Raw genomic sequence first — 17,126 nt, forward strand, 5'->3', positions numbered from 1 at the left:
GGATCCTTGGATCTGACTTGTTGAGCTTCACTGATAGATTTAGGTATTGCTGGCTGGCTGGCTTGCTGGCTTGCTGTATCCTTGCCCTCTCATCCAGTTGTCATAGTGAGTCTCCACTTCTTTGCTTCCTGTGGGTGTATTAGCCTGTTTCAAGTGAGCTTCTCTTTCCTGTCACAACTGTTCTCACTGAGGTCACCAGGGACCCCAAAGTAGCCAAATCAAGGTTCATTTCTCAAGCTGTATCTTACTTGACCACCCAATGGTTCATGGTCCTGTAAGCCTTTCCTCTTCCTAAACTTCCCTTCTCCCCTGGCTTCCAGGACATAGCCACATTTGTGTGCCTTACTTAGGGGCTCCTCTCTCCACCTGGAGTTCTGGCACTTGGGAGGCTCAAGTAGGAAGATTGCTTTGAGCTTAAGTCCAACCTGGGTTACATGGGAATATCCCCAAACATTTTTTAAAAGAAACCTAAGTGAATAAATAATGCACTCATGAACAGATTGAAGGATCATTATAGTAGCCCCATAATTCCCTTCCCTCTTCTAATCTTAACTAATAAGTGCATTCTCTCCTCTGTTAGCATATAAAGTCTCCCCCCCCCCAAAAAAAAAGGCAAACCTTGCTGGGTGGTAATGAAGGCCTCTAAGTCTAGCACTTGTGAGGCCAGTTGGAATTACAGACAAGTACCAGGCTAGCTAGGGCTGTATAGTGTGACCATGTCTCTTAAAAAGTTCCTGTTTGGTTTCAGAAATGCTGTTCTCCATTCCCATGCTCCGAAACATTTAGCTTGAGAGTGGACAGCAGCATAGCAGAGGCCTTGGGAAGTCCTGCTGAGTAAAGGAGCCAGTATGCTTTTCTATTAGGGAAAAAAAAAACCAAAGCATTGTAGGTAAAATCAATGAGGAGTGTGCTAACCCTTCTCTCTCTCCTGGAAGTCCCCATGAACTGTGCGATATGACCCCTGCTTCTTCCCTGGGCTTCCACTAAGTCACTGAGTGTTGCTGTCTGCATCTCCTGTAGAAAGCACAGGAGCATGTCTTCCTGGGGGTTTGGGCCCCAAGTAGCTGCTCCAAAGCTGCCACTTCTACTATTAGCCTTGTACAGACGGCTTAGCTTTCTACATTTGTTCCAATGATCTGTAGAGCATCAGGCATTTTGAACACCAGAGATTCTTTTTTTTTTTAATTTCATTTTTTAATTAGATATTTTCTTCATTTACATTTCCAATGCTATCCCAAAAGTGCTCTATACCCTCCCCCCGCCCTGTTCCACAACCCACCCACTCCCACTCCCTGGCCCTGGCATTCCCCTGTACTGGGGCATATGATCTTTGCAAGACCAAGGGCCTCTCCTCATTGATGGCTGACTAGGCCATCCTCTGCTACATATGCAACTAGAGACACGGTTCTAGGGGGTACTGGTTAGTTCATATTGTTGATCCTCTTATAGGGTTGCCGATCCCTTTAGCTCCTTGAGTATTTTCTCTAGCTCCTTCTTTAGGGACCCTGTGTTCCATCCAATAGATGACAGTGAGCATCCACTTCTGTATTTGCCAGGCACTAGCATAGCCTCACAAGAGACAGCTATATCAGGGTCCTATTAGCAAAACCTTGCTGGTGTATACAATAGTGTCTGGGTTTGGTGGTTGTATATGGGATGGATCCCCGTCCTTTCTTCCGTCTCAGCTCCAAACTTTTTCTCTGTAACTCCTTCCATGAGTATTTTGTTCCCCACTCTAAGGAGGAATGAAGTATCCACACTTTGGTCTTCCTTCTTCTTGAGTTTCATGTGTTTTGCAAATTGTATATTGGGTAATCTAAGTTTCTGGGTTAATATCCACTTATCAGTGAGTGCATATCATGTGAGTTCTTTTGTGATAGGGTTACTTCACTCAGGATGATATCCTCCAGATACATCCAATTTGTCCAAGAATTTCATAAAATCATTGTTTTTAATAGCTGAGTAGTACTCCATTGTATAAATGTACCACATTTTCTGTATCCATTCCTCTGTTGAGGGACATCTGGGTTCTTTCCAGCTTTTGGCTATTATAAATAAAGCTTCTATGAACATAGTGGAGCATGTGTCCTTATTACAAATTGGAACATCTTCTGGGTATATGCCCAGGAAGGGTATTGCTGGATCTTTCGGTAGTACTATGTCCAATTTTCTGAGGAACCACCAGACAGATTTCCAGAGTGGTTGTACCAGCTTGCAATCCCACCAACAATGGAGGAGCGTTCCGCTTTCTCCACATCCTCGCCAGCATCTGCTGTCACCTGAATTTTTGATCTTAGTCAATCTGACTGGTGTGAGGTAGAATCTCAGGGTTGTTTTGATTTGCATTTCCCTGATGTTTAAGGATGTTGAAAATGTTTTTAGGTGTTTCTCAGCCATTCGGTATTCCTCAGTTGAGAATTCTTTGTTTAGTTCTGTACTCCATTTTTTAATAGGCTATTTGATTTTCTGGAGTCCATCTTCTTGAGTTATTTATATATATTGGAAATTAGTCCTCTATCTGATTTAGGATAGGTAAAGATCCTTTCCCAATCTGTTGGTGGCCTTTTTGTCTTATTGACAGTGTCTTTTGCCTTATAGAAGCTTTGCAATTTTATGAGGTCCCATTTGTCAATTCTCAATCTTACAGCACAAGCCATTGCTGTTCTGTTCAGGAATTTTTCCCCTGTGCCCATATCTTCGAGGCTTTTCCCCACTTTCTCCTCTATAAGTTTCAGTGTCTCTGGTTTTATGTAGAGTTCCTTGATCCACTTAGACTTGAGCTATGTACAAGGAGATAAGAATGGACCAATTCGAATTCTTCTACATGATAACTGCCAGTTGTGCCAGCACCATTTGTTGAAAATGCTGTCTTTTTTCCACTAGATGGTTTTAGCTCCCTTGTCAAAGAGCAAGTGACCATAGGTGGAACACCAGAAATTCTGCTGTTTGTTTTTGAGCTGGAAGATGGTTTCTCTCAGTTTGTCTTTGCCCCAGTTTGGGTGTCTGCTTGTGCCTGCTGTAATGGGGATGAAGCCTCACGCCTCATCTTTGCTAGGTAGGCATTCTACCACTGAGTTCTATCCGAGCCTCTACAGGTCTCTCAGATCATAGTCTGGGTCTTGGAATTCACTGTTTCTAGAAACAAGAATACCATGGAGATCTGGACCCTTCCTTTTTCTCCTTTAGCTCCATGTGTCCTACCAAAAGTACTTCAAACTGGAGCCTCTCCAAGCCTACCATCGGGTTGTCAGCCTGGAGGACTTCATGGAAAATCTGGCACCCTCCCACTGGCCCCCTGAGAAGCGAGTGGCATACTGCTTTGAGGTGGCAGCCCAGCGAAGTCCTGATAAGAAGACATGTCCCATGAAGGTAGATCCTCTTCTGTGTCCTGTCTTCTAGGCCCTTGAGATTACATGGTAGCAAAATGTAGAGAAGATGGGGGTTTGTCTGTTTCTGACACTTGTTAGCAGTGCCACCTTTGACATACTGTGCTTCTCTGAGCTTTGTTGCTAGCTGGCTCAGAGAGAGTAGGCTGTATGTAATAGCAGCTGGGAGCTGAGGTGCTGTCAGAAATAGTAACTGATGCTCAGAACAGTGATGCCAGCAGCTGGCTACACATTTACACCTTGACTCCTCAGACCGTGAAGGAGGTGCTGCTGATGTCCTTACAGGAAAGAGTAGACATAGGTGTAACTTGACTTGCTTGTCCACTCTCTTAATGTGAGTGTTCTTCCCTTTCTCAGCAGGTAAATGAGGAGCTGCCCTGGATAATGAATAGAAATTTGTGCATTTCTGGTATTTTGTGACTATGATACACCCCAATTATCTTTTGGGACAAATGATAGAAAAGCTATAAATTTTGAGAAAAGACCTAGCTTGTATCCCCTGTACTGCCCTTACCAGCTGTCTTACCTTGGGCACACACCTTACCTTCTGAATCTAATCCCATCCTGTGAAGTAGTTATGCTGTCTTAGCCTCTTAAAGTGCTAGTTCAGTGGTTCTCAACCTATGGGATGCCTTTGGGTGTCAAATGCCCCTTTCACAGGGGTCACCTAAAACCATTGGAAAACATAGATATTTACACTGTAACTCAGAACAGTAGCAAAATTACAATTAATGAAGCAGCAATGAAAACAACTTTATGGTTGGGGGTCTCCACGACATGAGGAACTGCATTAAAGGGGTGCCAGCATTAGGACGGTTGAAGACGACTGCTCTAGTTCACAGTTCCAGGAGAGACTCCTTCAAACACTGTTGGAAGCCAAAAGAGAAGCTGGAGCCCTCTCCTCAGGCCCTGGCCCAGAGACCGTCCTTTGACACCGGGTGTCACATCATCTGTCTTCCAAGGCCCCTTCTCTCTGCAGGTTTTGGCCTCGTCTCCAGGCTCAGTAAGCTTTCTACCACTCTCTTTCTACAGGAAGGAAATCCTTTTGGGCCATTCTGGGACCAGTTTCATGTGAGTTTCAATAAGTCAGAACTGTTCACAGGCATTTCCTTCAGCGCCTCCTACAAAGAACAATGGACCCAGAGGTACTTGGTGGGGATAGCAGTGCTGGGTTTAAGGAGGCCTGGGAACTCAGGGCCATCCAGTCCTTCCCAGTCCTTTCTCCTTCTACCCCACCCCCTTGTAAGAGACCAAAGGTGCAAGCACTGTGTTCTTTCTGTTGAACTTAGGATCCTGTGTGATCTATTTCCATCTCATCGCCTGCCCCAAGGTTGAGCAAGAGTTTCTCGGCTGATAAGGGATGTCATAAAAAGAACATTATTCAGTCACATGCATGTTGATTTCCTCCTCCAGGCGTGAGAATCGTTCCCCTTTTGTCTCCCTCTTAGCAAGGTGAAACTGGAAGCAGTGCCTGGAGAACAGCTCAGGTGCAGACTGGCAAGTGATGTCACCCTTATAATTACTAGCTAGGCTTTATTAATTGTGTGCCATAGGCCCTATTTAAAAATTAGGTTAGCAGGACACAGGTACAAGCTGTGAAATATTTATGGAGCGTCTGTCATGTGTGAGACACAGTTTTCAGAGGCCAAAGGTATATGAAAAATGAGGACAGTCCAGTCCTGGTCTTTGGAGAACCACAGTCTAGTCAGATGGATAAACTTGTGAGGGGATCTGTTGTTGATGTTCTAGCGTGGCAGGAAAGAGCCTGGGTTTAGATGTCAGAATAAGGGGTGCTATAGACCTTGCCTAGCATATACAAGGTCCTGGATCCACTACCACAAAAGAAGTCAGTTTAAAAGCCAAGTATGAGGAGTGGGGGGGGGGTATGGGGGACTTTTGGGATAGCATTAGAAATGTAATTGAGGAAAATATGTAATAAAAAAATATATAAAAAAAAAAGCCAAGTATGGTGAGGCATACCTTAAGTTGCAGCACTTGGGAGGCAGAGGCAGGAAGATCTCTGAGTTTGAGGCCGGCCTGGTCTACAGAGAACATTACAGGACAGCCAGGACTACACAGAGAAACCCTTATCTCTTTTTTTTTTGGGGGGGGGCGGAGGGTGGTGGAGGAGGAAGAGGAAGAAGAAAGAAGAAAAGATGATGATGGTGGTGGTGGTGGTGGTGGTGGTGGTGTTTGTGTTGTTGTTGTTGTTGTTGTTGTTGGGGGTTAGAGGAGCATGTGAGTTAAAGGTGGTCATGGCATTTGACATTTATAGACTAGCGGTAGACTGCAGTAGAGACAGGAGTGAACACTGGCCGGAGTTCAGACCCTGCCTTGCCTCTTTCTTGGGAGACAGAAACCCTTCCAGGTGTTTGGATCCAGCTTCCACCTTGGTTTAATGAAATCTACACTAAAGTATTTGTTTCCTATCATAGAAAGTTCATGGTGCATCGTAAGCAACCAGTCAGGTGTCATTCACATGCTTTATTTTAATTATGTCTATAACAAATTTCATGAAATAGCTATTATTAATTTCATCTTGAGAATGTTGGGTTAATCTCAGGACCTGATACATGTTGGTGAGCACTCTACCACTGAACTACCCACTTCAGTTCTCAGTTTTACAGAAGGAAGCCTGCTCATACATGGTAGGTTGTTTTTTTTTTTGTTTGTTTGTTTGTTTGTTTTTTTTTTTTTTTTTTTTTTCGACACAGGGTTTCTCTGTGTAGCCCTGGCTGTCCTGGAACTCACTTGTAGACCAAGCTGGCATCGAACTCAGAAATCCACCTGCCTTTGCCTCCCGAGTGCTGGAATTAAAGGCGTGCACCACCACACCCGGCTACATGGTAGGTTAAAGGCCAGCTTGGATCTGCATGTGAATCTTTAACATATTTCGTGCCTGCTGTATGCCACACTATTCCTGAGTCTTGGTAGGTTTAAACTCAGGATCAGTGAGTCTTTGAGGTGGAATTGTCATCTAAGATGTACACATAGAACAGTGAAAGCAGAAAAGAGTGAAGTCACTCGTCCAAGGTCATGAAGCTTGAAGTAGCGAAACTGGACAAGTCTGACTCCAAAAACCATTCCTTTTGTGAGACAGGGTTTTTGCTCTGTAGAACGGGCTTACCTCAAAATCACCATGTAGCCAGGAATGTCCTTGAACTTCTGATCCTCCTATCTCTGCCTCCCCAGGGCTGGGATTACTAGAAAAGTAAAGCTACTATTCTAGCCTAAAGGTGTAGTGTTCAGCTGCTGTGTGGCCTTTCTTCCCAGTTAGTATAGGAGCCACTTAGGCTCCTCAGTTGAGAGTGTAATTTCCTTCATTGCTGATCTCAGATAGCACTTCCTATTTGATCACCTGATGGGTTCTCCTCCTTCACTTCTAAGTGATAAGCAGCATTGCATCATTGGAAGGTAGACAGGATACAGATTTGTCCCTAATAAATAGCTCTTTAGCCTTTTGGCTAAGGTGTATAAGATTTGTCTCCACTGAGAAAAATATGTCACCAACACTAAAAGCAACACTGAAAGTAAATCACAAAGAGCGGGCTGGAGAGATGGCTCAGTGGTTAAGAGCGCTGACTGCTCTTCTGAAGGTCCTGAGTTCAAATCCCAGTAATCATGTGGTGGCTCACAACCACACTTAATGAGATCCGACACCCTCTTCTGGTGTGTCTGAAGACAGCTATAGTGTACTTATATATAATAAATAAAACTTAAAAAAAAAAAAAACACCACAAAATGCCACACTAAGTGTCTGACCCTCAGAGACAGAGATGGGGCAGTGCTCGCGCACCAGCGCATCATCTGGAGGGTGTACTCAGGATTATGCATGGTTCAGCCATCTTGTTTGAGTTTGCCGTGCTGTAAGGACCGTGATAGGCTAGAGAGGGGCTCAGTGGTTAAGAGCACTAGACGTCCTGAGTTCAAATCCCTGCAACTACAACCAGTGGCTCACAGCCATCTATCATGGGATCTGATGCCTCTTCCTTCCGATGCTCCCTTCTGACATGCAGGCATACATACAAATAGAGCATTCATATATATAAATTATATATGAATATAAGTTTATACGTTGTGAGAACTTAAACTTGTGCCTTATGGTCCAGTTTGGGGAAAAGTTGAAGATATAAAGAGGTAGTTTGAAGGGAGGCAGAGCTCTCTAGGAGCCTGCCTAAGAAGCAGTTGCTGAGTCTCAAGCATTGCTCTCGATCCTAGAGGTACAGTAAGGCAGATCAGGCTTCTGCTTTGATGGAGCTCAGCATCTAATGGGGGAAGTACTGAGTAAACTTACAGCAATTGTAGAACGCTAAGGGCTCTGAAGGACATGAGGACATAATGTTTGACTGCAGGTAGCGGAACAGGCTTCAAGGAGAAGGAACCAGCCATACTAAGATCTAGAAGTAAGTATTCCTCGGTAGAATAGAAGGAAGGGGACTCTTGGTAAGATGTCACAGAGGCCCACAACATGGTATGGGCAAGGGACAGAAGAGCATGTGGTTGGGGTAGAGTGAGGAGAAGGTGGGTGGTAACTGGCCACAGCCTGACAGTACTGCAGTAGTTACTGCTCACTGTCCTTGGCAATCCACAGGACTGATCCTGTGCTTGGCTGGATAGTTCTTTTGGCCTGGGCTTTCTTGGTGGTGGTGGTGGTGGTGGTTTGGGTTTTGTTTTAATTTTTATTATTTTCCGTTTTCTTTATAGAATCTCAATTATTCAAAGTTCAAATCCAGGTTAACATTTAATTTCTTAGAATGAGTGGTCTAGAATATCTACCACAGACTAAATAGTTCTGGGTTTTTTGTTCTTTAGGGGGTTTGTTTGTTTTTTAAATAAAGAAATAAATGTCTAGACATGGCAGTTTGCACCTGTACCTCCCAGAATGCTAAAACAAGGCCAGTCTGATCTATATAGTAAGTTTAAGGCCAGGTTAGGCTACATGAGACCCTGTCTAAAAAGAAAACAGCAAAATTAAATTTGCTTATAATTCCACTGCTATAAAGAGCACCATTAGCCCTTTAGTAAATGTATTTACCTATCCTGCATTTTTTTTTCTATAGACAGGGTTTCTCTATGTAGCATTCGCTGTCCTAGAACTCATTCTGTAGACCAGGCTGGCCTCGAACTCACAGAGATCCACCTGCCTCTGCCTCCCAAGCAGTAGATTAAAAGCGTGTGCCACCTCCACCTGACTTCCCTTCTATATTTTTATATTCATGCACACTCACACACACGCACGCACGCACGCGTGCACAAGTGCGTTAACTAAACTTGCTGTGTTGCTCAGGCTGGTCTTGAACTTGTAAACAGCCATACTAATGAAGTCAGTTTCAAACATGGAAAGAGTAGCTAGCATTATATTATGTATATTTATGTTGATGGGGTTTTGTTTGTTTGTTTTTGTGTTTTAAAGACAAGTCTAGCCTGCAACTTACTATGTAGACCAGACAGGCCACTAAATTCCAGTGCTCTTCCTGCTTCTGCCTTACTGGGATTTCAGGTGTGCAACACCACACCCATCTCAATGAGCTTTGTGAAAACCACTGTAAGTGCACAACTCAGTCACATTCAGCACGTCGCAGTATGCAGCCATTGCCACCCTCTATCTCCAGGACCTTTTTCCTCTTCTCGACTAGAGATCCGCTCAGTAAAGGCTAATTTCCACTCCCACCTCCCTGCCCGGGGGGAAGGCATTCTGCTTTCGCTATGAACTCGCCCTTCTAGGGACCTAGGCGATGGATGAACCTTCGTGTAGTACTTGCTTGTTTATGTCCAACTTGTTCACTTACCATTGTCTTCCGGGTTTGTCGGTATCAAAGCATGTGTTTGAGTCTCACCCCCTTGAAGGCCAAGCAGCACAGTGTAGCTAGCGATTTACCTGTTTCGTCTCCTACCACATGGATTCAGAGGATCCTTCCAGCTCTGCTGGTTCTCAGTCCACAAACTTCAATTCAACAGATAAAGGTGTCTGTTTATTTACTCTTGGAAGTATGTGGACCGTTGTGTTGAAATTATCCTCATGTATAAAGAGTAGATGTCTGAGTATATGGTGTGCTTCCGGTCATGGACAAAATACCTGAGTAAACAAACCTATGAAGGAAAAGTTTGTCTTGGCTCATGGTCTCAAAGGCTTCAGCCCATTGTCACTTGATTCTGCTATGTCCCCGCTTTTAATGGAGCACAACATAATGGTAGGGAGAAATTGGAATTAAGTCAGCTCACAGGGTGGAAGCAGAAAGAGCCAGGGAGAGGGACCAGCAACAAGATAGTACCCTTAAGGGCATTCCCTCAGTGTCCTACTTTCTCCAGTTATGCCACACCTTCTAGTAGTCCATTCAACTATGAATCAGTGAATGAATCTGTTTCAAGGTTGGAGCTCTCCTGCTGTTGGGCCTGAGAACCTCAGGGGTACATCAATGCCACACTGTGGCTACTAAGGTCTTTTAGGCTCACCACACATTTATAGAATCAGTAAATGAGCACACAGAGACACAAACAAGGCAGAGTCCTGCTCTCAAGATTTCTGCCACGAAGGACATTTTCCCTCTGCTTTTTGTGTAGGAGCTCTGGGTTGGCCTTCAGGGCTTCATAGACTCAGCCCTATAGGCTCTGCCAATCACATATGACCTTTATATGTTTGCAGAGGCTAAAATCTGGGAGAATGACCAGCAATGTATTATGGTTTAGATATGAAACCACTTTCAAAGGCTCATGTGTTGAAGTCTTGTTCCAGTTCAGCAATGCCCAGAGCTGACTAGAGAGAGCTCCAGCCTTAAAAAAAAAGATTCATTCACTGGTCAGGTTGGCTGGTAGTGTTGGTCAGGTTTTCTTTGCAGCCGAGACCCTCTTCCCATTCTCAGACATCACTGAGGGGAGTGAGCCATGGAGTCATGACCTTGTGTCAAGTCACAGCTGGTGTAGTCCTACTGGGACAGCTTTGTGCTGGCACAGGGATAAATATTCCAAAACTGAACTCACCAAGAGTCAGTTCCAGGCTCTTTCTGAGAGAACGGGAAGGACATAGGTCCTGATTTATCCTAGTAATTCACCACCCATCAGGTCAGAAAGCCTTTTCCGGTTAGAGGCCCCTGAAGTGATGTCTAAAATGAGCTTAGCCTCAGGCCTGGCCCATGGTAAGGCGATGAAGTAACGTTAGTTTCTTCCTCCTTTACCCACTGCCATCATGCCCTGGGATTTTTATAGGGCCCCTGATCCCTCACATTCAATTCTAAAAATATTTACGGCACCTGTTGCCAGTGCTATGAGCTGTGGCTCAGGGAAGCTTCATATTTCTGTATTAGGAGATGCTCCTTAACTGGGCAGGAAAATGAGAGAGTAAGATTTAGGAGTCAAGAACACAGCTAGTAGAACTGGTAAAAGCCCTGGCTGAGCTGGGCCTGGTGGCTCCCAGCACTCAGGAGGCAGAGGCAGGTAGATCTCTGTGAGTTCAAAGCCAGTCTAGTGAGTTCCAGGGCAGCTAGAGTTACATAGTAAGGCTCTCTCAAAAGCACTGCTGCTTTTACAGGGGACCCAGGCTCAGTTCCCAGCTTTCATATAAGGCGATTTGCAACTGCCTATCCAATCTAGTTTCAGGAGATTCAACACCTTCTTCTGTCTTCCATAGGCACATGCACACACACAATGCAGATGCATACATTTAAACAGGTATACATTTTAAAACCTAAAAAAGGTGAAGCTCACTGCCTGAATGAAAACCCTGCTCCAACAGTTTACATCCTGTGACTTTGCATGCTATACAGCTTCTTTGTTTATCAGTAAGATAAAAGAAGGCACAATTCCCTTAAAAGGTTCTTGTGGGAATTAAATGAGTTAATATACAAATAAAACCATTGCTTTTCACATAATATGGTTCAGTACATTATTGCCATGTATACACATATAAACAGAACCTTTAAGAGTCCAGCCAGACAAGCATCATACAGAGCCAGGCTGCATCCATGGCATAGGCCTCTGACTAATGTCTGGAGAAATCATGGAAGAGGGACTACTGGGGCCACTGCCCTCAGTGTTCTCCAGTCCTGGCAACAAAGCTGTTGAGCTTGTCAGCATTGCAGGGGAAGGAGCTGAGCCTGGGAGTGGTGACCTGTCTGGAGGCGTGGAAGGCATTGCTGAATAGTGTGTTTGTGTCAGGGTGAGAAGGTGTGGCAGGTGCATTGCAGCTCCATGGTGTGAGTGGAGAATGAATCGGCCTACTGGCCAACAGAGTTTATCCATGCAAACTGGGGATGCCAGAGATGCCATCACAATCCTGTGATCTCCAAAACCAGTATGGTCCAATCACCAAACATAAAGTGACATTTCTTTGTGGTTTGGGTTTTTTGTTTGTTTTGGGGTTGGTTTGTTTTGTTTTTTGAGACAGGGTTTTTCTGTATAGCTCTGACTGTCCTGGAACTCACTTTGTAGACCAGGCTGTCCTGGAACTCAGAGATCCACCTACCTGTCTCTGCCTCCCTGGTACCAGGGTTATTAATGGCATGCACCATCAAACCGGCATAAAGTTAACTCTTTTAAAAGGTGAACTAGGTTATGTGTACCATGATGATGATGCTCAGCATTCTGTAAGGCGTGCCAAGTGCTACTCTGAAGGTTTTACTCACATTAATCCAAGTAATCCTTTCAGTAGCCCTATAAATGGATAGATTAACTAGCTTGACTGTGCTGAGCACTGCATACAAAACATTACCTTGTATACCTTAAATATGGAGTTGTGTTTTTTAATAGCCTTATGAGGTAAGGCTGTTTTCAACTCTTTTACAGACAAGGAAACTAAGCCATGGGTGGGTGGGTAGATAGTGGATGGATGGATGGATGGATGGATGGACTTATGCAAGAGAACATGTTGTCTTTAGGGAGGGAGAAGAAAAGAAGGGAAAGACATGGTGAGCTAAGGCTTTTATTTTGGTTTTTTTTTTTTATTCACTCTGAGGTGTGTGTGTGTGTGTGTGTGTGTGTGTGTGTGTGTGTGTGTGTGTAAGAGGACAACTAACTGCAGTTGGTTCTTTCCTGCCTTCATGTGGATTCCAGCTGAGGTCCTCATGTTCCGTGCAAGCACCTTTATCCTCTAAGTCTTCTCAGCAGCCCTAGATATGTATGTTTTTAAACTCCGAAGCACAATACAGCATTAGTATCTGCTGATGTAGGTCATAGGCATGTCAATTATTTTCCATATTTGTTTTAGGGTTTACAATAGTCCATGATAATTTTTATTTTACCTTTACTATGTGCATTTCTTAAGGACAGCATGCAGAGGACAGCTTACTCAAGTCTGTTCAGTTCTACCTTGTGAGTCCTAGGAATTGAACTCAGGTTATATGGCTTGGCTGGTACACACTTTTATCCCATGGGCCATTTTGCCAGCCCTTTTATGATTTTTATTTGAGCTATTTTTTTGTTTTTATGTGATAATAGATCTGCATGCACTTGTGACAGTTTAAAGAGATCTTTTCATGTACTCTTGACTTAGTATCCCGGCCAGGATCTTGACAGTGATGCAATCCTCCTATCCTGTTTAAATTGTCTTTTTTTTTTTTTTAAGTTATACACAACTGTGTGTATGTTAGTTCTATGTGATTTCGTAGGTTCATATAGCCAATAACACAGTTAAGATCCTGAGTGTTTCTTTCAAAGTACATACCTTTATATTGCAAGCTTATTACTGTCCCTGCCTCCCTAAACACACACCATTCCCAGCAGCCATTAGCCTTTTTTCCATTTTGCCCTTTCAAAGGTATGTAGGTGGATTCATATGGTTTGTGCTCTATGGGGATTGTTTTTTTTTTTCACTTAGGGTAATTCCATTAAGAGCCATAGCTTGTTTGGTAGCCCATGCTCTTTATGGCAGTGGCAGTTCATGGTGTGGATATGCTAATGGTTCTATTTGGGCTGTTACCAGTTTAGGGCAGCTGGAGTAAAGCTGCTATGAACAGTAGTGTACATGTCTGTGTGTGAATACAGGCTTGTATCTCCCTGGCTGAGTGCTCACAGTGCTATCACTGGGTCCTATTATAAGTGCATATCTGATTTCATAAGCAACTAGCTGCAAACTTTTCCAGCGTGGCTTTCCTAGTTTGTAATACCTAGAAGGGATTTCAGCGGGTGGGGCAGATATTTGGAAGCAGAAGTCTGGAATCAGAAATGCACTCTGAGTTCATAGGCAGCAAAGTGCTTTATGTTGCTGGACAGGAGTCTGGGTTGAGCTGAAGAGGAAACATGGGTTTGCTACTCTTTGGATTACTGAGCCCTCACGTGCGCCAAGAACTGGTTAAGGCAGAGAGAAGGCACTGCCACTGGGGCTAGTCCAGCAGAAGAGAAGATATATGTGGAAAGATTGCAGAAAGGATTCTGTGTGGTGGGGAAGAGTCTTGAGAGGGTGTGCTGGGGTTATCTGAAGACCTTTGGTATATCACATGAGGGTAGAGACCATGCTGGTCTCATTTTTCCTGGGTCCTGACATAAACAATAAGTATTTGCTAAGTATTGAGTGACTGGGCTAATCCCATGTGCAGTCTCTACAAGTGGGACCAACATTGTCTGTGTAAGCAGCTTCATGTCTCAGGCCTGCTGTATGGGTAAAGGGCAAGGCTAGGTCCAGACACCCCACCCTGGAATGAATTACCACACCACAGATTGGAAGCCAGCGTGATATATTAAATGTTGGAATGCTCTACAGTAAATTTTTAATTGTTAAACAAGCAAAGAAGGTTGTAAATTCCGTGCGGCTGGAACAGTATTGCATATTGTGCCTGCTGTCTCCACCAAGGTTTCTTATCAGCCAGTTGAGATTTCACAATCTTTCGTCTCTTGCTTGTTATAGGGGCCTCTCCACAGGGTCTCTGGGGCATGGTGCAATGCCATCCTTTATCCCGTGGGAGTGGCAGCAGGGCTCTTTTTGCGTCCTGTCTGACTTCCCCTTGTTCCATCTTATGCCTAGATTTCCTGCAAAAGAGCATCCTGTGCTCGCACTGCCTGGGGCCCCAGCACAGTTCCCTGTCCTGGAGGAACACAGGGAGCTCCAGAAGTACATGGTGTGGTCAGATGAGATGGTGAGGACGGGAGAGGCCCTGATCAGTGCCCACCTCGTCCGGCCCTATGTGGGCATTCATCTGCGCATTGGCTCCGACTGGGTAACTTCCTCTTCCTCTCTCTGGCTGGCATTTGCCTTAACTTGAAGCAGAGACAGCTAACTCCACCAAGTCTGGATTTTAGCTCATGATCTTGCTACTGCAGCACACATCAGAAGTATGCATATGGAGCTCCTGCTGGAGAGCTAGCATTTAACAGCTGCCATTTGTACCCTTGTGTTTGCACATGGGTAAACTCGGCCATTAAGTCAGATCCCAAATGAGGAGTCCTCTGCCTTAGTTCAGTGGTCAGCCAGTAGATTGCTATTGAAAGGGAACTATGGAAACTGAGTGGCACACACATTTAATCCCAGCACATAGAGATACAGAAGTGGGTGGATCTCTGTGAGTTTGAGGCCAGCCTGGTCTACAGAGCAACTTTCAGGACAGCCAAGGGTAAACAGAGAAACCCTGTCTTGGGGAAGAGAAGGGGAGGGGGGAGGGGAGACACGGGACTTTCAACCTCAGAAGTGCAGGTGTTTTCATCCTCCCAGAATTTGTGTAGAAAAGCCCAAGAAGAAAAACATGTAGTCATCTCTCTAGAGGGTAAGAAAGAGCTTTATAAAAAGAGTCAAGTACATGAGAAAAACTCCTAACTAGTCAGAAATAGCCTGGACCCACCTCAGCCAGATAAAGCCTATCTCTCTGGAGCCTACAGCAAACATGTGCCTCAGGGGAGTGATCTGCAGTCCCACTTTAGCGGGAATCAGATAAGCCTCCCTTATCAGCAATGCTGAGCTCTACTGAAGCCCCAGATAACAACAGAGCAGAAAAATGCTTTTCAACCCCACTCAGAAAAAACAGTGTTTTTGTATGGCTCCACCCCCAGGGTTCTTTGTAGCCAAGGTTGGCCTCAAGCTCACCATAGCCAAAGCTTTCCTTAAAACTTCATGATCAGACTAAAGAGATGGCTCAGTGGTTAAGAACACTGGCTACTCTTCCTGAGGTCCTGAGTTCAATTCCCAGCAACCACATGGTGGCTCACAACCATCTGTAATGGAATCAGATGCCCTCTTCTGGTGTGTCTGAAGACAGCTACAGTGTACTTACATACATAAAATAAGTAAATAAATCTTTTTAAAAAAATAAATAAAACCTCATGATCTTGCCTCCCAAGTGCAGAGATTACAAGTCAGCCTCACCACTCCTGGGTTTTCCCTTAGCCCTTAGTGCTATTAATACATATATAGTAGTGGATAGGCAGTGGGAGAACATTCACTTAACATGCACAAAGCCCTGGGTTCAATACACACACGCACGCACACACACACACACACACACACACACACACACACACACACACACGCAGCACTGGAATGCTAGTCTCCTCTGTAGCACTTTTCTATTTATCTGTTCCTGTATCCAAGACAGCTGCTTCTCTAACTCTGCCCTCTAACCCTCCCTGTAGAAGAATGCCTGTGCCATGCTGAAGGATGGAACTGCAGGGTCACACTTCATGGCTTCCCCTCAGTGTGTGGGCTATAGCCGCAGCACAGCGACCCCTCTCACCATGACCATGTGCCTCCCTGACCTGAAGGAAATCCAGCGGGCTGTGACGCTTTGGGTGAGAGCACTGAATGCCAGATCGGTCTACATCGCCACAGACTCTGAGAGCTACGTGTCAGAGATCCAGCAGCTCTTCAAAGACAAGGTACGTCTGGCCCAGAGTCTGCTAGTCCCACATCTCCTCTACCTGCTTCAGGCTCCCCTCACCAGCTCCTTGCCTCTCTGATCCCTAACATTCCTTCTGTCCACAGCTCAAACATGTCTGTGAGTTCTCCTGTGGAGCATCCCGAGGCCCTTTCTTTGCTTGGAGCACTTTCTAGACCACCCGAGGCTAGTGTAGCCCTCCTCTTCTGTTCTCTGGGGTTTACCCTGGAGCTTTGACCTCTGGAGGCTGCCACCTGTCTCTCATCATGGGCTCTAGGGCAGTGTCTGGCACACAGTGCAAATGCTTTGTTGGATAAGAACACAGTGGACTCTGAAATGGAGCACACAACAGCTGAGAGGTTAAGAGCACACCTCTGTTTTGTTTTGATTTTATTTTTGAGACAGAGTCAGGTGTCATCTAGCCTAGACTGGCTAAAAAATGCAATATATAGCTGAATGCAATATGACCTTGGACTCCTCATCTTCTTTCTTGCCTCATCCAAGTGCCAGGTTCCAGGCTTTCATCCTTACACCTGGCTCCAGAAATGTCCTTTGGGACTTAAAGTCTACTCACTCTGTAGCCTTGCGAAAAGTTACCTGACCCCTTTGTGCTGACTCCTCATCAATAGAGTAGATCCGAAAAGCACCTGTCTCCGACGACGGCATCTGTAAAGATCTATTTTGTAAAGAAATGATGACGTTTCCCACTATAAAATAATGCTCAGTAAATTAGCTCTTGTTGGTACCAGAAATGAATGAAGGGGAGACCTCTTGTGCTTCGTGAGTGTTTTAGGAAGTGCTGCTCAGCAGCAGAATTTGCTTGGCCGATATTTACGTTGAGGGAGCAGCAGGTGAAAAGTGAGCATGCCTCTGTGGTGGCCGAGGGACTAGTTAGTGAGCATTCGGGAGACCAGGTGACTGAGGACCTCAGATGCCAGCAGCCCTAAGA

At 44.9% G+C, this 17,126-nt stretch overlaps 1 protein-coding gene across 2 annotated transcripts in view; it reads left to right on the forward strand.

The window, feature by feature from the left end:
- The window catches only part of Pofut1 (protein O-fucosyltransferase 1), a 29,498-nt gene that overhangs the window by 3,731 nt on the left and 8,641 nt on the right, over positions 1 to 17,126 (forward strand). Inside the window, exons 1-5 of one of the 2 annotated variants that reach the window (XM_011239283.3) lie at positions 2,899 to 3,055; positions 3,187 to 3,369; positions 4,419 to 4,531; positions 14,338 to 14,530; positions 15,936 to 16,178. In XM_011239283.3, the coding sequence (XP_011237585.1) occupies positions 3,265 to 3,369; positions 4,419 to 4,531; positions 14,338 to 14,530; positions 15,936 to 16,178 (654 nt within the window). In that variant the 5' untranslated portion in view covers positions 2,899 to 3,055; positions 3,187 to 3,264. Of the gene's footprint in view, positions 1 to 2,898; positions 3,056 to 3,186; positions 3,370 to 4,418; positions 4,532 to 14,337; positions 14,531 to 15,935; positions 16,179 to 17,126 lie in introns of those variants that run through there. The other variant, NM_080463.3, reaches the window with a different exon arrangement.

This window comes from Mus musculus, chromosome 2 (genome assembly GCF_000001635.26).
Source record: "Mus musculus strain C57BL/6J chromosome 2, GRCm38.p6 C57BL/6J".
In the NCBI taxonomy this organism is placed as follows: Eukaryota; Metazoa; Chordata; class Mammalia; order Rodentia; family Muridae; genus Mus; species Mus musculus.